This window comes from Asparagus officinalis, chromosome 5, assembly GCF_001876935.1.
Source record: "Asparagus officinalis chromosome 5, Aspof.V1, whole genome shotgun sequence".
Taxonomy (NCBI): Eukaryota; Viridiplantae; Streptophyta; class Magnoliopsida; order Asparagales; family Asparagaceae; genus Asparagus; species Asparagus officinalis.
In genome coordinates, this window is record NC_033798.1 from 31,612,785 (window position 1) to 31,637,957 (window position 25,173).

General features: G+C 38.1%; 1 protein-coding gene across 2 annotated transcripts; it reads left to right on the forward strand.

Annotated features, from left to right (window-relative positions):
* Positions 1-18,656, forward strand: LOC109843702 (autophagy-related protein 18a-like). 2 transcript variants are annotated; one of them, XM_020412658.1, is made up of 5 exons: positions 1-133; positions 12,130-12,331; positions 17,603-17,729; positions 18,299-18,428; positions 18,546-18,656. In XM_020412658.1, the coding sequence occupies exons 1-4, from the start codon at positions 8-10 to the stop codon at positions 18,387-18,389; spliced, it is 546 nt and encodes a 181-aa protein (XP_020268247.1). In that variant the 5' UTR covers positions 1-7; the 3' UTR covers positions 18,390-18,428; positions 18,546-18,656. The 2 variants fall into 2 exon arrangements, with proteins under 2 accessions (XP_020268247.1, XP_020268246.1); XM_020412657.1 differs by having other exon boundaries at positions 18,299-18,656.

Below are 25,173 nucleotides of genomic sequence, written 5' to 3' on the forward strand. Positions count from 1 at the left end.
TTTATAAATGGCTCAACGACTCCAGATCGCTTGCTTTGCGCTGTCGCAGGACGGGAGGTTGGTCGCGACGGCGAGTAGTAAGGGGACCCTGGTCAGGGTTTTTAGCGCCGTCGATGGGACGCTGCTCCAGGAGGTAAGATTCCTGTTCTTGATCTTGCGTTTGGCATGATCCTATTAATTAGTTAGTGAGCTTGAGCAATTGGTGTAGTTCAAAAATTTTCTCAACCTTTTAAGCATCCATTGTGGACATATACATTGAATTCGAAAGAAATTTAACAGCAGGACTCATTTGGAGTCCGAGCTAGAGCAGCCGGATTGACAAAAATGTATCTGAAAGCTGGACACAAAAGCAGACATCGCAAAACATAATCCAACATCTAAAATAAAAATCTTTAGCTCATAAGGTGATGTTATATATAAATAATTAAAATTTTGGATGCGGCATGGTGTAACTTCAAGGTTCTTAACAATAGATAATATGAACGCAAATTAGGCAACTACATACATATAAGCTGTAAATCCCTAATTAAATAAATCATGAAAAGCAAATGCAGTGCGACTGCCTCTATGTTGGTCAAGATCGGACCATGTTGAATCTGTCTTACATATATCTCATGTGAGACCTCAGTCCTAGAATAGTATATATACACAGGTAGAAATACAATAGAAGTACGGTAAAGGTACTAGATACATGATTTTTTCCATTTTCTGGGGTTTGCTGAAGATTTATTTGAACTTCAGAAAATTTTTAGAACCAATAGAGGCTAGAATAGGAGTGGGCCGAAGAAGAGAGTTGTTTGTTAGATTTTCCTTAGTTAGCATGAATTTTTTGGAATCTTTTTGAGAAAGTCAAATTTTCACCTATTTAGTGGACCCACTAGCAGTCAACCCAAACTTTATCGTGTTTCCAGCTTATTTAAACTTCTATTTTCTTTAAAAATAGGGCTTGTAGAATTTTTAGAACTAGGGCTTTATGAGCTAGGGCTTTGGAGGGGATATTGCATCCATTTTTGGAGCTCTTCGATTAGATTAGTGCCAGTGTTTCTTCACTTGCCATTGTTTCTTTCCCTATTCTGTCTCTTTTATTTTTAAAGAGCTTCTATCAAAATTATCCCATTTATGAGTTTGGTGTTTCTCTATAGATCTTTATTTGTTGATTGTTAAAAGTTGTTTATATTGAAAAAAATTGTGATTTTTATTATATGTCAAAACTCTAATTTTGATTTCGATCCACTTTTATGCACTAAATATATTTTATTATGTTTAGAATATAAAAGTATGAATGTAAAACAAAAATCAGCAAAAACAAACGAACATGGTGCTATGGCAAGCGACAATGGCCCACTGGCCAGTTCTACCTGTTGGTAGATTGACCGACGGTATTTGCCAGTCGGATCGACCAATAATACTAAGTGAGAGACTCTGTCGATTCCATCAGTTTGTATTAGTGACGTGGGGTCAGTTCCACCAACCTTTATATCGACCATACTTATATTTTTAGAATGCTTTATTGTTTTTCGGATGTTTATAAGCATGTTTTAGACCCCAAAAATGTATAGTGACATGTTAGAGACACATCGACATGACATGACGTCATTGCAAACAACATTTATTTAGAGAACATTGCCAGCCTTTATCACGAACCTTGTTCCCAATAAATAGTGCCTCCATGTCCTCAAACAATGCACCACCGCGTCATCTCCTTTTCTTATACTATGTATCAACGCTAAATATCATTTAGCTTTCTGCTCTCATAAGCTATTGAACGTCCATCTTGCATGAGCATACCATCAACAGCGAAACCTAAAGCGTCAGTTTGTACGTCGTATGGCTTGGTGGGATTCGCGAAGCTTAATACCGGCTCCTTGGAAAGTGCCCTCTTTAGCTCCTCGAAGCTTCTTAATTTCTCCTCGTCCACGCCCTTGGTGTGTTATTTTTTAGGAGATCGGTGAGTGGACCGCCTTCTTGGTGTGATCATGGATGAACCGACAATAATAGTTTGCCAATCCAAGGAAAGAGGGAAGCTCAGACATCTTGGTTGGCTTTTTCCATTCTAAATAGCTTTGATCTTGCTCTCATGCATGAACTTCGTGCCCTTGATCTTATCCCCTAGGAACAACACTTCTTCCTTTGTAAAGGAGTACTTCTCTCTTCACATATAATTCATTCTCTAGGAGAAGTCTAAACATGGTCCATAGGTAGTTGATGTGCTCTTCTAAGGTAGAGCTATACACCATAAAGTCATCTAAGTAGACCACTACAAATTAGTCTAGATGAGGTTGGAATATCTTGTTCATCATGGTGCAAAATGTAGTCGGGGCGTTTGTTAAACCAAATGACATATCCAGGAATTCATAAGAACCATACCTTGCTACGCATGCAGTTTTCGGCACGTCCTCTATCATCTATGGCTATTTTCACTTTATAATATTCTGACCTTAGATCTAGCTTGGTGTAAAATCGTGCTTTCCCCAACTGATCAAATAAGTTAGCTTTCAACGGAATGAGATACTTTTTCTTCATCATGATTTTGTTTGCGGCCCGATAGTCTACACACATCTTTAACGATCCATTGTACTTCTGTTGGAACAACACAAGCGAGCTATAGTTTGACTTGGATGGTTAGATTTAGTCAGATTCTAGTATTGCTTTTAACTTCTTTCTCAACTCTTCTAACTGCGGAGGGGCCATGTAGTAAGGCGCCATAGCAGATGGTTGGCACTAGGCACCTACTTTATCCGGTGATTAATCTCCCTCTTCGTCCGTAGCTTTTTAGGTAGCTCTGGTGGGATCACATTCCCGAACTCATCTAACACCTTGGCTATCTCTGTAGTCATCTCTTCTCCATCTCCTTTTGTTAGACTCTCCTCTTTAATTGTTGTCAAGTAGGTGACTTCTCCCTTCTTAGAGCCTTTCTTGACCTGCGTGGTAGAAATGATCTTCAACTATGTCTTACCGCGTATCTTGGTTGGCACCATGCATGGAGTCTCCTCCTTCATGATCGTCATCTGCTTCAAATGTGGAGTAGGCATGACCTTCGTTTGTTTGAGTAACTCCATGCCTAATACAACCTTAAAATCGTCCATTAGTACCACCGAGAAGTCCAACATTCCCTTCCACGTGCTAATACCAAAACTTATCCCTTGCGCAACACCACAAGTTAGCTTAGGAGAAGCATTCACCATTTTTATGCTACTTGTAGACTTGGTCACTGCCAACCCAACTCGTCTACCCTCATCTTCCGCCATGAAGTTGCATGTTACACCCATGTCTAGCATGGCAAGAGTGGCCTTGCCATTGATCACCGCATCCACGTACATAAAGCCATCCTTAGGTGAGATCTTTGATGAGGGTTTGACATTCAAGGCATTGAGAAGCTCAAAGATCCAATTTGCTTCTCTTTCTTGGGTGCTTGCTCTTCTTGCTTGACTATGACATTGAGGGCCTATCTCCTAGGACACTTTCCATTAATGTGGACCATCGCAGAAGTAGCATCTCTTGGGTTTGAAGTCTTTCTTGTCCTTGGAGAAACCCTTAGAAACTTGTCTAGTCTATTCTTATATCAGCCCTTAGAACCCTTTTCTTGTGCTCCTCCGCCTTTACCATTGTAGTCCTTAGATTTGATGGGTCACCCTTCTTCTTGAGCCTTGACAAGGACTTGGTAGTGGACACTGCTTCTACAAAGGTTAACAACCTCTCACTTCTTGTTGTGCCCATGACTGAAGTCACTTGATGAAATCATACATATGATCATAGTCAGGCTTGTCTCTTGCATACTGCTTCATGTAGTCAGTGGATAAGTTTTAGGGAAACATACTGCTTCACGCACCTGGAGTTTTAGGGAAACATAATGCTTCATGTAGTCAGTGGATAAGTTTTGTATACTTCAAGATCCACAGCTTGTCTCTTGCATCCCAATCTGCCTCCTTAGGTAGAATTAAGCATAAATCGCTTCTTTGAACTCCATCCAACTCGGCAACCCTCAGTCTGCCTCTTTGTACTGTTGGAGCTTCATGTGCCACCATAGAGTTGCATCCTTTGTTAACAAGGATGTTGATGTCCTTACTCGGTTAGCATCCTCATTCAATCCTACTGCCTCAAAGTATTGTTCTACTTGCCAAAAGAAGTTGCCCACATCCTTGGTCTCATGTTTTCCGGGCATAGTGTTGAGGTTTCGACACCTCCACTTTAGGTGAATCTTTTACAATCACGCCATTAGCTATCGCCTCACAACACGAAGTCCAATCCTTCTTAAGTTCGGCAAGGGCTTGATCATATATAGACAACGTCTCTTCATGTTGCTTCAACACTCCCTTAGTCCAATCCGCCAAGGCCTCCTTCTTAGCAGCTGTCTCATTAACCATCCTCTTAACCGACGCTACCCAAGCTTGGAGATTGAAGAGCGCCTCAAGTAGGCCCGATATACTTTGAGGTGTTACTTGACATAACGGGGAATCGGGATTAAAAAAACTTAGGTGAGGTGTTACTTGACATAGACTTTGGTGCATCTGTGGAAGATTATATTCAAGAGCTAGATAATAGAGCGCTCCAAGGGTCGATATACTTTAATCAAAAAAAAATTCTTTCTTGTTCCATTTGTTGTTTGTACTCGTAAGATTTCAATGGAAGGTCCTAAGCTAATGTTTACTAGACAGCAAACACATGAATGCAGTCCCATTGATGTCCTAATTACCTGTTTTCCTATTATTGTTCAGAAATTGTTGTCACTGATATAGTGACTTTAGTTCTATATTTCAATAGTTCACTTCAAATTATCAAGTGAAAGTCATCCCATTATCCTTGGATTAAATTTGTTGCTTATTAGCAATATAGCTTTGGACGTGGGATATGAAGATTTGCAAAAATAACTGCTTGTCATCCTGACCTCAGTGGCTTAGCAGCTATACACTTGAAGATGGTGAAGAGTTGCTTTGAACTGTTATCTGGTTTTAGAAAATAATTTCTGATAAAAAATGATTAAGAATGCTGATGATTAGGAAGTCTGTTTTGTGAGAAGCAATTGTGTTTTTTGAGAAGTAGCTTCCTATATTATATCACACATCATTTTTTCCTTAGTGAATTAGAAAATAAAATTTAGGAATTCGTTATTAAAAGTTGATAAGCTTGTTTGGGTGAAATCATATGGTTTGAGAGGATACTGAGTTTTGTTGTTATTCTTGCTTATAAGTTTGAAGCAAGAATGTGGCTCACTGTTCATTTTTGAATTTTGATTAACTAGTATGCTATACGTGCGTTGATTAACTAGTATGCTATACGTGCGTTGCACGTGATGCATATTAAGAAACTACAAGAGTTAAGAGCCCTAATGTTTTCATAATTATGCATTGAACTTATACACAATACACAAGATGAACGCCAATTAAATATTATGTCACAGGACTTAGGATATTATCTGGAGAGAAGGAATGTAATCAACTATATATATGGTGTGTATGATAAAAGTGACCGCACAATCAAGAAAATGTTAGTTGATCTTAACTGCAAATAACTAATATTCAGTATCACATTACAAACCAAGAAAGTATTCAATTAGCATGACGATATAAGAGTAAAAAAGAGTCAACATGATAGCTTACAAACATAGTTTTATTGTTGAAATCCAATACTTAAAAATAAATAATATTTCTTACATACAACAAGAAGCTAATGAATTTCTAGCAATATACAAGTTTTTTAGAAGAAGCATCTCTTTATTCATACATAAGATCACATACTCGCATTACCGATAATATAGTTCCTCAAAGAAGGCACTTAAATTCATGCAAACCCCAAAAGGATCTGTATTGTTTTTTGGAAAATAAAGTATAGTGGCAATAATAAGTACAAATAAAAGTAAAGCAAAATTATACAGTACATTGTCAAAGTAGTACCTCTATTTTCAAAGGTGAGGTAGTTGGTGCATATCTTTTCACGACTTTTCCTTCTTTGTCCACAAGGAACATAGTGAAATTCCACTTGATGCCATCGCCCGAAAAAACCTCCTTTTTTTATTTCAAGAACTTATAAAGAGTAGTAGTCTCCTTTCCATTCACTTTAACCTAGAAAAAACAATCAGTCAGTCACATATAGTTACATAAAATTTTCTTCTAGAACAATGGTAACATAGTGAAACTTTCTGTTTTATATTTGCTAAGTGCAAGGGAGATCTATAACTAAGCCAAAATTTAAAGCAATAATGTTGTCATGTGAAAATTAACACTGTATTTTCTTTTTCCAATCTCTCTATCCATCGAAGACCATAGTCCTATATTTGAATTACAATTCCCCTGGTAATATCCTACAGTTTAGCAGAACCTGTTGCATCTTGTACACATAATGACCTTTTGTTATAGAAACATACATCCACCAAGGAATATGCTTATAATTGGGAGAACACGAAAAAATAGTAGCATTACTTCTATGTACACAAAAATCAGGCATCATATCACCTTAGTCAAGACCTGTCTTCTATTGTTTAAGATTTCATGTTGTACGATTCCTGAAATTGCAGGTATTGTCATGGACGTTTCTTTGAAAACAGGGGCTTGTAAAAAAAATAAAGAAAAAATAAATAAACCTGGGGTAGTAAAGGAACACTTGTGCGCTAACAATATAACGAACATAAGCATTCAAAGAAAGAAAGTTGAGCAAGCTAAATCACTCAAAAAATGGTTAAGTAGGACATGTATTTTTTGTTAAGTAGGACATGTATTTTTTATATTTTTCGTATTTTTTGTAGTAAAATTTTCAAGACTCAAGCTACAACATGCTGACCTCAGAAGATAGTTTCTTTTCTCGGAATATGAAATATAGTGTTGCACGTACTGCATTTCAAGGAAAAAAAGGAAGAGAGATTTGTACTATGATTCAGAGAGGAAAATCTTGAAAATGTATATTATTTAAACCCTTCTCTAGTATTTCTGTGTAAAGCCTAAAACGAAATATGCATATTTTCTCCACCTACAAGGGCTTACACCATCAATTTAACAAAAATATTGAGACTGGTATAACATCATCAAATCATAAGTGACAATTAACCAGCTTCTTAATGTGGTGAAAGCTAATTCGTTTAGGAGAGTATCAAAATAATCAACAATGGATAAGAAACAATACACCTTATGAAGAAGGTAGAAACAAATCAGATAATGACTTACATAAGTGATCATTTTACATCTGCGAAATAGTTAAATACATTCTCGAATAAATTCAGCAACGATCATGATAGAATGGTCAAGAAAAGTAATTGTAGTATACTAAATAATTGCGCTAAAAAAATAATTGTCCAGATACAAAATTGTTCATTAATCATCCAAGCCTCAATGTGAATAAACAATTCACAGAGTAACAAGAGATTGTGCACTCTACTCCTCATCCCATTTGTCATTCTTATATGAAACTGACATATTCACTTTGCAAATATACTGCACATATATTTATAAAATAAAGAAAAATATAAATAAATTACAAAAAAGATTGCTTCGGGAGTCTTGTGTGATTGTAAGTTACCAATGAAATACAAGGAAAAATTTTATAGGACGATTTCAACACCAACAAATGGAGGAGATGACTCGTGATAGAATGGAATGGAAGAATATAATTCATATAATCGACCCCAAACATTTGGGATTAAGGCTTACAATTTATAAAACAATATTGAAGAATGTCACAAAATATATCGGATGGCATATCGGGTCATGTCAGGGATATTTAAAACAACGTTATATAGGATGTTGATTATCTTTGAAAAAAATAAAAAAGAGTTAAAAAGGCAAAGACATGAAACTTTAACTAAGTCGATAAGGATTTAATTACCCAAACAAATTAAGATTATGTAAATTGGAACAATAAACAAACTATTATCCTCTTTTATAAGCTACTAAAGCAAATGAACTTAAAATCATTCATTGGGTTTAAAATGGGGAAGTATTTTGCTTATGGTGGTTTCTCCAAGTCTGTAACCAATATAGAAATTTTAACAAAATATAGTAGGAACCTTTATATATAGCTTTAGAACATAACCAAATTGACAGGTTCAAAAGAAATAGAGGTTTAAAGTGTTTGATTGATACAATACATTGATTTCATAATGAAAAATTTACAAAATCCATTAATTTCATAATTTGAGTTCAAAAGGACAAAGTTAAGCAATTATGTCGGCTTTTTATAGTGTTTTAATCCCTGAACTTAGCAATCTTGTTTCAAATCACTTTAACAACACAAGGTTCAAACTATCACCAGATTAACAGATTAGAAACAAGACAAAGGACCTCCTATAGACTCACATGAGCTTCTAGCTCATAAACTGATGAATTTAACTCCACCCTTTTAACCTCATGGAACTACTAATTGATGAACCTCTAAATTAATCTGAAATAAGTTTCAAATAAAAAGAATTTCCTAAAGTGGTCGTGCAACATAATTGTACTCGTTAGAGGACAACTATTTTACACTACAAGATTCAAATATGCTGTTTAAAAACCTAATTGCTAAAAAATCTAATACAATTCTATTTAAAAACCTACTAGCTGAAATATCCAAATATAATTCCGTTTAAAGTTCTGTCATTTGAACTGGATGATTAAAGGACAAAGCATATTTATACTTCTATCTATATCTATTATCCAATAGAATATAAATTTGCTACAATACCAGTAGAAATATTTATAAAGGAAAATTTGAGGTGATAGAAAAGTAGAAATATTAACTAAGAAAAAAACTATCCTATGAATAACCAGATTTATTATCTTACCATACAACTATTTATATCTTAAAGTCCACTACCATGTAAGAGGGAGGAGAACAATCTAAATGTGTTGAGTACATATCCACTTATGTGCTTGCTTTGGCGTGTATGTCTAGCCTTCTGTTGAGAGCCTAAGCTTTGGATTACTGAAAGTCAAGTATTACTCTAGGCGTATGTCTATAAACTTGTTTGGCATTAATTAAGAGAAAGGTGTTAAGACAAAAATATGATGAGTAGAACGAGTAAGGCTCTAAAATAAGAGCATACATGATTTCCTGAGCATACTTTGAGTACATGTATGATACTTTACTTGTCATCCAATATTTATGCCTGATCTAACCTAATAATTCAATTCTTCTTAGGTAAATAACTCTGTGTTTAATAAGAGTTCAAATAATCATGGACCTCTCCGAGATTTAGAAATGTACTCTCTTAATATATCATAATTATTACTTAGTAAAGCTTCTTCACAATTTCAGCGACTAATCCTATTATCATTAATATACATGTATATAGTAAAGAGCAATTTATACGTACATTTACAAAGATCTTTATCTATGTACATCTTCCAATTCAAGCATCGTACCAAGTCTAATGAAGGCTGAACTATCATCCAGCCTAAAAGATTCTCCTTTTTTTTGCATATACATAAATCTATGCAACAAGATTAATCAAGTCCCAAAACAATCTTAAACAAAAGAAATAACAATCATATCTAAGTATACAATCTGATATCCTGTAAACTGACCTGAGAAATGGATGAACTGAACAAGAATAAATTATATATGATTCATCTATAAAAAATAGTCTGTGAATTATATGAAAAATAATAACATGAGGAGAATAAATTATTTCTCTACTTATTGTTGTCTCGCTCACTCAATTGCACTAAACAATAAATTAGTTCCCAACATAAAAAAAATGGTGAGCCAAAGGCCTGATCAGTTTAAAAAAATAAAAAAATGGTTGACAAATACCAACAGACCAGTCCACAAAATAAACCCAAAGATAAAGATCAAATTTCCTTAGCAAAATAACAAAAGGGAAAAGGAAATTAAGTAAAATATCTTGCTATATGTGTTCTCCCATCAACTCAAATTAAAATAACAAAAGGGAAAAGGAAATTAAGTAAAATATCTTGCTATATGTGTTCTCCCATCAACTCAAATTTGGAAAGCTGCATGAACTGCATAAATTAATAAAATATCTTGCTATATGTGTTCTCCCATCAACTCAAATTTGGAAAGCTGCATGAACTGCATAAATTAAAAAAGAATAATTTCAAAATTATTACTTTCAATCAAAACAAATTGTGAGGGGCAATAATTGAGAAAGAAATAAAAGAAAATAAAGGATCGATACTTACGCTCAAGAAAAAAAATCACCTTTCTGCATAAAAATCCAACCAAATGCGGCCTTTATATAACAAATAAGTAGTTGTAAACTTCATATTTCCATTTATTGCAAATTGAAAGAGACAGAGAGTTATGCGACCATTGAAATTAGTGGCAATCATGGTAGTAGTTATTTGATCTGAGAGAGATGTTGCTAAAAGGAGATCGATGGATGTGAGGAGAGGGTGAAAAATTAGTTATTTATTGAGAATTGCATGAATCATCACAGGTCAAGAGATGGAGGGTCGCTAACATCTTCAGAGGGGGGTAGTTTTGAAGACAAAGGGACGAGGAACAAGGGTTTTAATTGATCCTATTTCATTTAATATATATTAATTATTTTAATTAATTTAATTAATTTAATTTAAATCAAAATTGGATTGGATTGGATTTGATGAGAATTATAAACATTGTAAAGGGTAAAATAGGCACTCAAAAGTTTTGACACTCATTCTCTCTTTTATAAGTAGTATAGATTTGCAGAGGCTACTCTTTGCGGTTGAAGCAAATCACTCTTTTAGTGACCCTAATTTTTATACTTAATGATAGTGTGTATTGACACTGATCTGAACTTTAGAATTGATTGAATCTTATCTGACTCCATGGAAGTTGTACAGTTGTAGGATCGATAGCTGAAATTAATAGAGGGGAAAAGAAATTAGAGTTTAGGTTTTGTCAGCTTCACGCACTGGCACCCCATGGAATCACTCCAAAATCTCAAGCAAAAAGTTCTTACTAATTAAACTCTCTGCTTTACAATGCATTGTAAGCAGTTCTACACTTCTACATAATATACTTTGAAAATCAAAACGACTATTCCTAATAAAATTTGAAATCAAACAGCTTCTATCCCTAATAAAATTGTAAATCAAAAACTAAATAGTCACCTAACCAATTATCATAAAAGATAAAATCAAATCTAAACTATAAAATCAAATCTTAACAAATTTATTTAATTCTAAATTCGTCGAATCAAATCATCCAGATTGTTCTACTTTGCTATACCCCTATTTTGATGATTTATCAACATTGTTTCCCGTTTATACTCTTTTGATAGGATTTGGATCCTCTCCACTACCAAAAATGCCTCTTTACTACCACAAAAGTAGTTGAGGGACCGTTAGTTAATCATAACTATTGATTATTTAGTGGGTGATTATGATTTTTTTAGTACAAATTAAGAATGAGTGCAATACATTGGGGTATGATGAGTGTTAGCTTTAGAATGTATCACAATCACCCATTAGTTAATTAATTGTTGTGATTAAAAGTAGTAGTCTCTCAACTACTTTTATGTAGCGGAGAGGATCCAAATTGCTTTTGATAATCATTTTAGGTAGGCAGGTAGATTGATTGGTAGATTTATTTCTCCTTTCCTCCTTGTGAGTTATTGGGGGCAAAGATCATGTTTCTTTCTGGGATCTCTTTTTAAGTTTTAGTAGAACTAAGGAATGTCTGCATGTCTTTCTCCTGCAAACTGGAGCATTACCAGAGAGCGCCTTTCAGCCATTTTTGCTAGACCGATCAAAATGAAGTTAGTGAAAAATGACTACCAATTTTTATGATGCACTAGTTCTGGCAGATTAACCATAATATGCATTGTATGTGTCCATTTTGGGTTTGAATTATTACCGATCAAAATGAAGTTAGTGAAAAATGACTACCATTTTTTATAATACACTCGTTCTGGCAGATTAACCATAATATGCATTGTATATGTCCACTTTGGGTTTGAATTATTAATTGTCAAGTAGCATGATTAGCATACAGTTTTTCTTAAACTTGGAGTCCCTCATCTGTTTTACCTTACCTTTTGGTTCTTCTTTTCTATATAACTTTTCTTTTTTAGTGACCTTGAGGGAATAGCAATATTTTCTTGTTATTATGGTATTTTTCTGGATTTCAACAACTAGCAATAACCAATTATTTAACAGAACAGTTTTCTTTTCCTATAGAACTTCACAAACTTTTTTGATTTGATATCCGTTGTAGGTGAGGAGAGGTGCTGACCGAGCAGAGATATATAGCTTGGCTTTCTCAGAGAACATGAAGTGGCTGGCTGTTTCAAGTGACAAAGGAACTGTCCATGTGTTCAACCTCAAAGTTAATTTGGGCTTGACAGGAAATGACCAGCCTCGGCCTGCACCAGAGTCAAACACTCCAGCTGCGGCTTCATCCTTGACCTTTATTAAAGGTGAGTTTCCTTATTTCCATCGTCGCCCTTTCCATAGCTAGTTATCAATAAATAGGATTGGCTTTGGTGCAATACTGAAATCTGTAGTGCTCTCAAGGAACCAACGAAACGATTATCAACAACTGGTGGCATATCCTTGTCCCAACTTTTGTGAGAGGATTATAAAACATTGGAAGCAATTTGACAGCTAGGATAATCTGACTTGTTTACATGGTTTTGCTCTTGCAATCCAATAACTCTTCAAATACCTGATGACTTGGAAGGAATATAGATGAATTGAATGGAAAAAAGATCTATTAGGTTTCTTATTGCTGAAGCTGACCTAAACCTGAGAGGAGCATGAATGAAGTTCTGCTATGCTTTCCATTATGAAAAATACTGCTTCTACATAGGACTTCATGGTAAACTACTGCCTGCTTGTTTTCTGTGGCATTTTTGTTTAGACAAAAGATAAATGAACGTCATAATTTTGTTGTATTGGTTTCAATTTTATATCACCTCAGTACACTTAGATATCAACTCATTCATAGGCAACCCGCCTGGAATTGATTCCTGAAATCCTTTCTTCATAGAAATAAAACTGAACTCCTTTCTGCCTAGACGTAGCTTATGTGAATCTTTAAGATAGACTGTTCTATATTCTGGAGCTGCACACCTATCAGTCCAGTTCTTCTAGTTCATGCTTTGGCAAGACTTCTATCAGTATGAAAGGTCTAAATGATACAGATTTTTTACTTGATCAAATTCACGTTGTTGCTGTGAGCTTTGTTTTATGGTCTGAGATTCAATTGTTATTTTGGTTCAATTTTACTAACTTAGGTATACAGTCACTTTAAGAACCACGCTGGCATTGGTAAAACCACTTCGGCTGTGTGATTGTTGATTGCGTGTGGGACTACAAACTTTAAAGAAGGCCACGTGAAAAGATAATGTCTCAAGAGATAACGTGTTTTCTTCTTCGTGTGGGGGCCACAAGTGTTCGTGGGAGAATTCCATTGGGTTTTTTCAATTGTTTCCGCATGAAGACTTCGGTTTTGTCCAGCTGACAAAGTGAAAGCCCACCCGATTGACCATACAATGCCTATTAATACCCTAAGGTTGCCTAGGGTTTTTGGGTGCAAAGGAGCAGAGGGCTTGGTGAAAACGAGGCAGCAAGGTGGATTCTTTTTCGGCGGCTTTGTTTCTTGGAGAAAACGCAGCAAAGAAAGAGAGAGAGAGAGAGGTGGCTGTCTCGGGTTTTGTAAAGAGAGAAAAAGTATTTGGAGGCTGACATTTTCTTGTGAAGAAAAGCAAGGAGCCTATTCGAGGGTTTAGATTGTGAGAGTTGTAAACCCATTTGTATTCTTTTTCTCTATAATAGTAGATCCCCCTCCTTGCCCCGTGGACGTAGGCAGTTTACCGAACCATTGTAATAGTTTTTAGGATCCCTCGACGCGCAGTCCTAGAGCTGACGAGAGGAAGAGCAAATATCCCACTTTGATGGGATATTAGGCTTCAGATTCTTGTTCCCTTTGAGAAACAAGAATTCTTATCGATCTTTCTCTCTTATTGTGCATCAGAAACTCTGTCGAAATTTTCGCTGCGCACAACAAGTGGTATCAGAGCTCAGATTCCAGATCTAGGGTTTGGTTGGAGGAGTAGATCAATTTGGAGGCTCGTTTAGGGCTTCGTTGGTGATAAAGGTGGGATCTTTTGGTAAAGACTATCTTTCTAGTTTTGGATCTATTCTTCGTTCGTTGGTGCGTAAGATGTCGGGGAAAGAAGGTGCTTCGGGAGTCGAGGGTGGTTCTTCTGGCGTGAAGACTATTCAGAGTTTGAATATCCACTCTATGAAGATAGATGTGGAGAAATTTAATGGCACAAACAACTTTGGATTATGGAGATGCGAGGTTTTGGATGCGCTGAACGCGCAGAATTTGGAGGATACCTTGGAGTTAGATGGCAAGCCAGATGAGATTGAAGAGAAGGTTTGGAAAAAGATGAATCGAACGGCGTGTGGTGTGATTAGGTCTTGTTTGACTCAAGATCTAAAATATGATGTGATGAATGAGACTTCTGCGAAGAAGATTTGGGAGATTCTCGAAAGCAAGTATTTGACCAAGAGTGTGGAAAATCGCTTGCATTTGAAGAGGAGACTTTATCGTTTCCAGTTGAAGAAGGGAACCTCCATTAGAGATCACATGAACCACTACACAAAGCTTCTTGCGGATTTGGCGAATGTGGATGTCAAGATTGAAGATGAGGACAAGGCGTTGCTGTTGTTGAGTTCCTTGCCCGACGAGGAATATGAGACCTTCGTTCTTACTCTGATTAATGGGAAGACATCACTTTCGTATAGTGAGGTCACCGCTGCACTTGTGAATTATCAGCTTCGAAAGAAGGATAAGGAGGCTTCAGTTGAGCCGGTAGCGGAGGCGTTGGTCGCAAGAGGGAAGGGTCCAAACCGAAAGAATTAGAAGTCACAGTCTAGGATAGGAAAAGATCAGTGTGCTTGGTGCAAGGAGACTGGTCATTGGAAGAAAGACTGCCCAAAGCTCGACGAATGGATGAAGAATAAGCAGAAGGGAAAAAGAAAGCAACCATCATCAGAAATAAACATCGTATCGGATGGTAATAATTCTGACTCTTCTATTTATTCGCTTTCTATCAGTCCTACAGATAGCTATTCGGAGGAATTTGAATGGATGTTGGATAGTGGTGCGGCCTATCATATGTGCCCTAGAAGGGAATGGTTCTCCAGTTTTGAGAAGCTGGTGGATAGTGGTGTGGTGTACATGGCTGATAATCGTGCATGTCAGATCCTTGGGATAGGAAGAATTCGCATAAAAATGTTTGACGGGACTGTTAGGGAGTTAAATGATGTGAGATATGTTCCTTCTTTGAGGAAGAACTTGATCTCAATTTGAGCTTTGGTTGGAGAGGGTCTTAAGATTCATGTTGAGGACATGGTTCTCGAGATTGTGAGAGACTCTCGTATTTTGATGAAGGGCGTCAGGAAAAATAACCTGTATTACTTGACTGGAGGTATAGTGATAGGTGGAGAACTGGCGACTTCTGTTGATTCGACTAGACTGCGGTATTTGGGGCTTGGCCATTCCAGTGTTGATTCCTCACATAGATTGAAAGAGGGTGCAAAGACCTGCAGTTTGAAGTCCAGTGAACATGTTGATGTGAGCAAGAAGACCGAGGTGAAGTGTGGCACCTCTATTCACCGTGCTAAGGGTCGTTCTGGAGGAGTTCACGTGGATGTTTGGGGGCCTTCCAAGGGGACATCATTGGGAGGTAATAGGCGTTTGGTTTCTTTTGTTGGTGGCTGTTCTAGGCGTGTTTGGGTTGCAACCAAATCCCTATTGGAGAAAGTCCTAGTAGTCTCTAACAGATTGAAGAAGTGTGTAATAGACAGAAAGGTGAAGATACTCCATTCTGGTGGGAGGTACAAGATGGACCTGTTTCTGTATTGGAGCCGAGCTCACGGTATTTCGAGACACTTCGTTGAAAAGGAAATCTTGGGGCAACTAGATAGGGTGGCAAATTTGGAGAACCGTGCATTGTTGGAGGAGGATCGATGTTTGTGGTCGAGCAATGGTTTGCAGAAGAGTTTCTGGACAGAGGCTTCGACATATTTTGGTCATCCTATTAAAGAGTTGTCAACTGCTGTGATAGGAGGTAAAACTCCATTGGAAGATAGGTCTGGTAGTGTCACTTTGGTTGAGGCTTCGATGAGGAAGCCAATTGACTCTCAGCAGGTGGAGAGTTTTGGACAGACCGTAGAGGTATCGTAGCGGGTAGAGACTGATGCTACTCCACATTGGGTGAGGATTTTCCCACATACTCCAGGTCATTCTGCATTGGTTGGGATTCCAGCTGAGGTGACACAGCGTGGGAGTTATTTGGATTTATGTGCAGATGATGAGTTGGTTTTTGAATCGAGTGCAGCTGGCAGACATAGTTTGAATATGGTCATTGGTTCGCCTCAGGTGGAGGTGTTTGAGGTCATTGGAGGTGCTATCAGCCGCAGACTTGATCGTGATATTGAAGAAGGGTTGCGTACTCTTCTATTGGATTGAGGTCGTTAGCGGCCATTTGGGTGAACTACGTTCGGCTTGATTCCTTGAGCAAGAGGATACGTAGGCAGTCTTTACGATGCAGCCGGGTTGGATTATTTGATGGGGGTGAGACCGATTTGGTGAGTAGATACCGACGTATGGAGAGTGTTTGCACTCTCATTTGGGTTCTCGACTTGTTATGGATTGAGTCCGTTGTCGTGAATTGTTTCACTTCGTACTGGACACAACAAGTGAGACATTTGGTTTGGTTGGTGTCGGCTCAGTTTTGTGAGAAAACTTCACCGAGGGTGAGAATTGTGATTGTTGATTGCGTGTGGGACTACCAAACTTTAAAGAAGGCCACGTGAAAAGATAATGTCTCAAGAGATAACGTGTTTTCTTCTTCGTGTGGGGGCCACAGTGTTGCGTGGGAGAAATTCCATTGGGTTTTTTCAATTGTTTCCGCATGAAGACTTCGGTTTTGTCCAGCGGACCAAAGTGAAAGCCCACCCGATTGACCATACAATGCCTATTAATACCCTAAGGTTGCCTAGGGTTTTTGGGTGGCAAGAGCAGAGGGCTTGGTGAAAACGAGGCAGCAAGGTGGATTCTTTTTCGGCGGCTTTGTTTCTTGGAGAAAACGCAGCAAAAGAAAAAGAGAGAGAGGAGAGGTGGCTGTCTCGGGTTTTGTGACAGAGAAGAAAAAGTATTTGGAGGCTGACCTTTTCTTGTGAAGAAAAGCAAGGAGCCTATTCGAGGGTTTAGATTGTGAGAGTTGTAAACCCATTTGTATTCTTTTTCTCTATAATAGTAGATCCCCCTCCTTGCCCCGTGGACGTAGGCAGTTTGCCGAACCACGTAAAATTGGTTGTTTGAGTTTGTGGTCATTGTAATAGTTTTTAGGATCCCTCGACGCGCAGTCCTAGAGCTGACGAGAGGAAGAGCAAATATCCCACTTTGATGGGATATTAGGCTTCAGATTCTTGTTCCCTTTGAGAAACAAGAATTCTTATCGATCTTTCTCTCTTATTGTGCACCAGAAACTCTGCCGAAATTTCCGCTGCGCACAACAGGCTGATCCATCATCGGCTTCAACGTCTGATGATGTGACTGATGCCAGGTTTTATCAGCTTTGCAATGATAGTTCAGCGATGCATGATCATATAAGTCCTCAAGTGAAATATAGTGAAACACTTTTTGAGCTCTTTTTGGGTTTCTTTGGCAGGTGTGTTGCCAAAATTTTTTAATTCAGAATGGTCAGTGGCGCAATTCCGATTGCATGAAGGTACTCATTACATTGTCGCTTTTGGCCATCAGAAGAATACTGTTGTTATCCTAGGGATGGATGGAAGGTACGTAAATTATGGTGAAATATGTTAGTTATGTGTGTTGAACATACCCTAAAATGTTTATTACTTATATGTGTTGAATATAATCTTCAACGTTATCAGATGAATAAATATGCCTTGCGAGTTTATAGAAAAAAAAAGAAGGAAGAAAGAAAATTTAGCGTGAACACCTTATGTGATAATGAAATTATTGCAGTTAAAAATCAGAGAAATCCTTTTATGTTGGCCTTGTTTCTTCTATGTCCCGCAGCTCCCCCCCCCCGCCCCCCCCTACTATTCTTTGTAGCTTGGCAAGCGCAAGCATAGCAGCCACCCATCACCTTCTTTCGAGTATTTGAGTTCCTCTGTTGTTTGTTTTAGCTAAACAAAGTGGAGGTAGTGATTAACTTTGCATATTAAACTACCTTGAGATCAAAACACACCACCCTCAAGTTTTCTCAGATTGGTGAGAATTACCAAAATTGTTGCATAACAGCAGATTTCTTCAATCATTTATCCTTAATCAGTGAGCTTTTAGTGTTTGTACTATCTACCATATAAATTTACATTGTTTGTTTGTTCGAATGCCGCAGCTTCCACAGGTGTGTATTTGATCCAGCCAGTGGCGGAGAGATGAAGCAGTTGGAATGCTACAGTTTCTTGAAACCCGACGAAACCTCATAATACAACTGGCAAATGGTTTATTTCCTTATATAGATACTGGTAAGATTGTAAATCACGAAATAGGCACTTCACTTGTTCAGGAACTGAATAAGGTGTAAATATGCTATAGCTTGCTTGCTAATATAAATGTTTATAATTATATGCTACAACTTGCAGATATTAATGTTTGGACCTTTGTAGATTCTCCTTGTGCATACCAAATGAAATCGATGTAAATTTGAATATCTCAACCTATAGTACGAGCAAATGGCTTGTTTCTTGATTGAATTCGAACAGTGTCATTGATTGCGTACAGAATGTGTGGGCATTTGGTCTTGAATCATTTTCAATTTTGGAGGGAAAATATCTTGTTTTGTTGGTCGTTCAAATTTATGTGTGCTATTGTTGTCAATGCTGGTTGGCTGTGTTATATTGGATTTGCATATTCTCTCTCTCAATGTACTATTGATAATAACTATTTTGTTTTTTTCCCCGTTAAATATATTTATAAATCAACTATTGTTAGTCGATGATTCTGATGTTTATAAAAATCCATTTTTCTAAGAGAGAAGGATTTTCTTTTTCTGATGCTAGAAATTTGAAAGATACAAATGCACATTATGTAAAAGGATGTCTTTTGCGTTTTTAATCGTACAAGACTCTAGTCGATAAATATTTTCATTTTTTATAGGAAAAGGGTGTGTTTACGATGGAAGGGTGATACTGAGGATGAAATGTCATTTATTGTTATTGAAGTAAAATGATATTTTTATTCTCATAATTTAACCCTAATGCCCTTCGTTCAAAAATTTTCCTACTCTCAAAATGTTCTTTATAGATCAGTATTAGGCTTATTTTCACTGTAAACCACAAAGTTTCATCCTTTTCAACTTAAATACCCAAAAGTTTTTGTTTTAACAAATTGATACCCAATGTTTTCAAGTTGACTTTAATTTGACAATTTGACATCCCAAATCCGCCCTACTTTGTTCCTCACTTTCTCCAAGTCAAAATATTGTAAGATAATTTTCTTCGCATTCACTTTCTATACGGTTATTCTCAAAATAATTTCAAATTTTAGGCACTTTTGGTGTCATTAAAAAAGGTGAAACTTTAGGGTATGAAGTGCAAATAATCCTTGCTATGGATACAGGGTGGCTTTTCCTCACAACAGTTTGAAACCAGCACAGTATACCAATGGGTTCATATTTTAATTCCAGCCTAATGGGGCCCATATTACATCAATAGGCCCATAAACCAACCCACAACCTCTTCATCCTCTCTTAATTCCCAAAATCCCCTTACCCCTAAAACCCTGACCCCGACCTCCACGGCCGCCATGCGTCCCCTCGACGAGAATGCGGCGGCGGATGCGATCGTGGTTGCGGGCCTTGGGGAGTACTTGAGGAATGAGGATGATCTTAGAGGAAATATTCTTTTTTTTTTTTTTGAGAAATTTTTAATATAGACTTTTTTTGATATGATATAAGCAAAATCGACCTTTTTATTAAATATTTAGTAGCCGCGCATATATTTGAAACATTTTTCAGCAAAATCGACCGTTTTCTGCCCAGACGTGCTGATATTGGGCGAAAAACGGTCGATTTTGCTAATTTTGGTATAAAAGGGTTTGATTTTGCTTATATTGTTTTAAACATTATCTATTTTAAAAAATTCTCCTTTTTTGTTGATTTTGTAGTTTATGTTGATTTACTTGTGTACGTATAGTTTGTTAGTTGGGTATATATACCTTAGAGGTATTCCTTTTGGGATTGATTTGTTTTATTCTTTGTGACGAATTTAGAAGATTAAATATTTTCAATGGTTTACTACTTTTTATATAATTTTGTTAGTTAGGTACCTAATATTTTAACCATGAGAAGACCTTTGAAATCTTTTTGAAATTAGAAGAGTTGAAGAAGTACTTGAGTTGTGAGAGCATCCATAAAGAAGCAAAATTTAAAGAGTAGAATGAGCTCCCGCATCATGCCTATTATCCTTGTTCTTAACATAAACATTCTTTCACAAATAGAATTTTAAACAAAAGAAAGTAAGGAAAAAAAATGTTTTCATGAAAATTGAAATAAGTTCTTTCTTGTCCTGTAAATGCTCTCATGAATTTTCAGTTAAAATGAAGTCAATAGTGTGAACGTGGTGTGGGGTCCATGAGTTTTGGGAGGAAAATCGCGTGAGCAGCAACGCGATTTCGGTTTTCGTTTTCCGCGTGATTAAAGGGCCAGGCCCACCCGACTCTCTTCCTATAAATACCTATGTGAGGGACCTAGGTTTTTTTGTAGCAAAGAAGGGTGCAGGGAATTAATATTGCGACTGCGGGAAAAGTGCTAGCCTGGGGATTGCTTTGCGGTTGTAGGAGAAAAAACACGAAGGCGTAGAGTTTTGTGAATCTCGGCTGAGGGCATTGAGTTTTGTGCAGAAAAGAAAGTGCAGTCCTTTTGTGCCTTTTGAGAGAGTTTTTTTATAAGAGGGATTTGAGAGTTTGTTTGAGAGGGTTTAGATTGTGAGATTGTAAACCCTAGTTGTATCTCTCCCTCTAATAGTAGATCTCCCCCCTCCTTGCCCCGTGGACGTAGGCTATTTGCCGAACCACGTAAAATTTATGTTCTTGTCGTGATTTGTAATAGCTTATAGGATCCCTCGACAAGTCAGTCCTAGAACTGATGAGAGGAAGAGCCGATATCTCACTTTGTTGAGATATCCGCTTCAGATTCTTGTTTCCTTGGTGAGACAGAAATTCTTAGTACGATCTAATCTCTTGTTGTGCACCTTGCACACCGGAGGTGCTGTCGAAATTTCCGCTGCACACAACAAGTGGTATCAGAGCTCCGGGTTGGATTTGGGGCTTGTTCGAAGGATTCACTGAAGGATTCCTATTTGAAGAACTAGATCAACAACATGGGAGAAACAAGCACATCGGGATCGTCTCTTTCGAAGGCGATACAGAGTCTGAGCATCAATAACACGAAGATTGATGTTCCGAAGTTCGACGGCAAGATTAATTTCGGATTGTGGAGGTGTCAGGTAATGGACGCCTTGGATGCATAAAATTTAGAGGAGACTCTTGAATTACAAGAGAAACCCGCTGATATGGAGGACAATGTTTAGAAGAAAATGAATAGTAGGGCTTGTGGAGTTATTCGGTCATGCTTGACACTGTATCTTATTTATGACGTAATGAACGAGACGTCGGCGAAAAGAATGTGGGAAACACTCAATGAGAAGTATTTGACGAAGAGCATTGAGAATCAGCTTCACTTGAAGAAGAGGTTTTACCAATTCAAGATGAAGAGGGGAGTTTTTATTCGGGAGCATGTTAACAACTTCACGAAGCTAATTTCGGATATGGCCAATGTAGATATCATGGTTGAGGATGCAGACAAGGCGATACTACTATTGTGTTCGTTGCCGGAGGATGATTTTGGTACGTTTGTTCTCACTATGATAAATGAAAGAACTACAGTTAGCTACAAGGAGGTGACCTCAGCTTTGGTGAATTATGAGTTGAGGAAGAGTAATAATGAACCCTCCGAGAAGGCATCGGGAGATATATTAGCAGTTCAAGGTCATGGTCCAAACCGTCGTCCAGGTGATCGCTCAAGATCGAAATCAAGAGGTGGCCATAGAAATATTGGTAGGAATCAATGTCGCTTTTGCAAAGAAGAAGGACATTGGAAGAACGACTGCCCAAAGTTAAAAGACAAAGCCGAGAAGAATAAAGGGAAAGCTGTACAAGCTTTGGAAGTGAATGTTGTCAAGGCTAGTGACGATAATTCAGATACAGATTCTTCAGGCTATTCCTGCTCTGCACTACCGTCAGTTTGTTACGCTGACTCTACAGAGTGGATGATGGATTCTGGTGCTACATACCATATTTACCCTAGGAGGGATTGGTTCTCCAGCTTTGAGAAGTTGAAAAGAGGGGATGTCGTGCTCATGGGTAATGATCACGTATACCCTATTGGTGGTATTGGTACAGTACGGATCCTGATGTGTGACGGGGTGACTCGGGAGCTGAAGGAAGTGAGATTCGTTCCTCATTTGACGAAGAATATCATTTCGCTTGGAACTTTGGAGACAGCTGGCTATAAGGTGATCTTAGAGAATGCGACTCTGAAGGTCACAAAGGGGTCCATGATGGTGATGCGTGGTGTTAGGAAAAATAATCTTTACTACTTGAAGGGCAAGACAGTAACAGGGGGTCTAGCAGCTTCTATTACTACAGAGGAAGATGCTACCAGCTTATGGCATATGAGATTGAGACACACTGGTGATAAGTCCATGCAGGTATTGGCAAAGCAGGGGCTATTGAAGGGTGCGAAGACCTGCAAGATGGAGCTGTGTGAACATTACATACTTGGAAAGAAGATAAGAGTGAAATTCGGCACCGCTATTCACAATACCCAAGGTATATTGGACTATATTCACACAGATGTTTGGGGCCCTTCCAAGCACACATCACTTGGTGGGGCCAACTATTTTGTCACTTTCATTGATGACTATTCCAGGAGGAATTGAGTATATCCGATGAAGCATAAACATCAGGTCCTGGATATTTTTGTGGAGTGGAAAAAGAAAGTGGAGCTGCAGACAGGTAGAAAGGTGAAGACTCTATGTTCAGATAACGGTGGAGAGTATAAGAGTGATCCGTTTCTACAGTTTTGCCGAGATCACGGCATTAGGCAACACTTCACAGTACGTGAGACACCGCAACAGAACGGGGTGGCTGAAAGATTGAACCGTACCTTGCTGGAGAAGATGCGATGTATGATAACACAGAGTGGATTGTCAAGATCCTTTTGGGCCGAGACATTGGTTTATACAAGCCATCTTGTGAATAGGTTACCGTGCACTGCGATACAAGGGAAGACTCCGATAGAGCGTTGGTCTGGCTCGGTGGCTAGTGACTATGAGTCACTTCGGATATTTGGGTGTCCAGCTTATTACCATGTCAGTGATGGTAAATTAAATCTGAGGGCGACGAAAGCAGTCTTTGTGGGATTTAGAGATGGAGTTAAATGCTTCAAGTTATGGGATCCACAAGACAAGAAGATAGTTAATGTCATATTTGACGAGGCATACATAATGAAGCCTTAAGTTCCTCAGCAGGTGGAGGAAAATCAGATTCAGAAGATATCGCAGCAGGTGGAGGATGATGTGACTTCACCCACTCCAGAGAGCATTGTATCTATCGAGGCTCCTACAGAGGTGACACTTGAAGGAGATGAGATGACAGCCGGGCATTTAGAGGATACAGTGTATGTTGGGACTCAGGAACAGGGTCATGTTCAAGAGTCCATTGTAGCTAATAGACTAAGAAGAAATATTCGTCGGCCAGCTAGATATGACGATGTCATGGTTGCATATGCTTTATCAGCAGAAGTTGTTGATGATTTGATTCCTTCTACATTCAAGGAAGCAGAGTCAAGCTCTGATTCGATTAGGTGGAGGGAAGCCATGGAGGAGGAGATGCAGTCTCTTCATACGAACGACACTTGGAAACTTGCAAAGCTACCGAAGGATAAGAAGGCTATTGGATGCAAGTGGGTGTATGCAAAGAAAGATGGATCTTCTATTGGGGAAATTAGATTTAAAGCCAGATTGGTTGCCAAAGGACATGCACAGCTAGAGGGTGTTGATTACAATGAGGTATTTTTACCTGTTGTGAAGCATTCGTCGATTCGTATTTTATTGGCATTGGTGGCACAGCTGAATTTGGATTTGGTCCAGATGGATGTGAAAATAGCCTTTCTACATGGAGATTTAGAAGAGAAGATCTACATGACACAACCTATGGGGTTCAAAGCTGCATGAAAGGAAGAATTAGTATGCAAGCTGAAGAAGTCTCTTTACAGATTGAAGCAATCGCCGCGATAATGGTACAAGAGATTCGACGGCTTTATGATTGACCGAGGATACACGAGGAGCCCATATGACCAGTGTGTTTACATGCACAAGTTATAGAATAGTGAGTATATCTATTTGCTGTTATATGTTGACGATATGCTCATAGCTTCCAGGAATACTTCAGCTATTAGAAAGTTAAAAAAAAGCCATCATCCGAATTTGAGATGAATGATCTTGGAGAAGCAAAGAAGATATTAGGTATGGAGATCGAGAGAGACAGGGTGAAGTGGAGGTTGAAGTTGACACAGAGGAGTTACTTGCAGAAGATGCTGAAGAAATTCAGTTATGATGACAATGCCAAGGCGGTGAGTACTCCATTAGCTCCCCACTTTAAGCTATCAGCTAAGATGTCACATGTTTCAGTTGAGGACCGGGAATACATGTCCAAAGTTCCATATACCAATGTTATGGGTAGCTTGATGTATGCGATGGTGTGTACAAGGCCAGATTTGTCACAGACCGTGAGCATGGTATCTAGGTACATGCACGACCCCGGGTAGGGTCATTGGGAGGCAGTGAAGTGGATTCTACGGTATATCAAAGGTACCGTGGATGTTGGTTTGGTATTTCAGAAGAATGAAAAGAACGGGCAGGATTGTATTGGTTACGTGGATTCTGATTATGCGAGGGATCTGGACAAGCGCCGGTCTACTAGCGGATATGTGTTTACACTAGCAGGAGCACCGGTGTGTTGGAGATGCACACTTCATTCTACAGTGGCTCTCTCCACTACGGAGGCAGAGTATATGGCGTCAACTGAAGCTGTGAAGGAGGCTTTGTGGTTGCAGGGATTATTAGAGAACTTGGGGATCACACAGGAGACCCTTCGGGTATATTGTGATAGCATGTCAGCTATCTATTTGGCGAAGAACCAGGTTTATCA

Coding starts and splice junctions, on each gene's coding strand:
- LOC109843702 (XM_020412657.1), top strand. CDS start 8: ATGGCTCAACGACTCCAGATCGCTTGCTTTGCGCTGTCGCAGGACGGG. Junction 134..12,129: donor ATGGGACGCTGCTCCAGGAG/GTAAGATTCCTG, acceptor TATCCGTTGTAG/GTGAGGAGAGGTGCTGACCG. Junction 12,332..17,602: donor ATCCTTGACCTTTATTAAAG/GTGAGTTTCCTT, acceptor TTTCTTTGGCAG/GTGTGTTGCCAAAATTTTTT.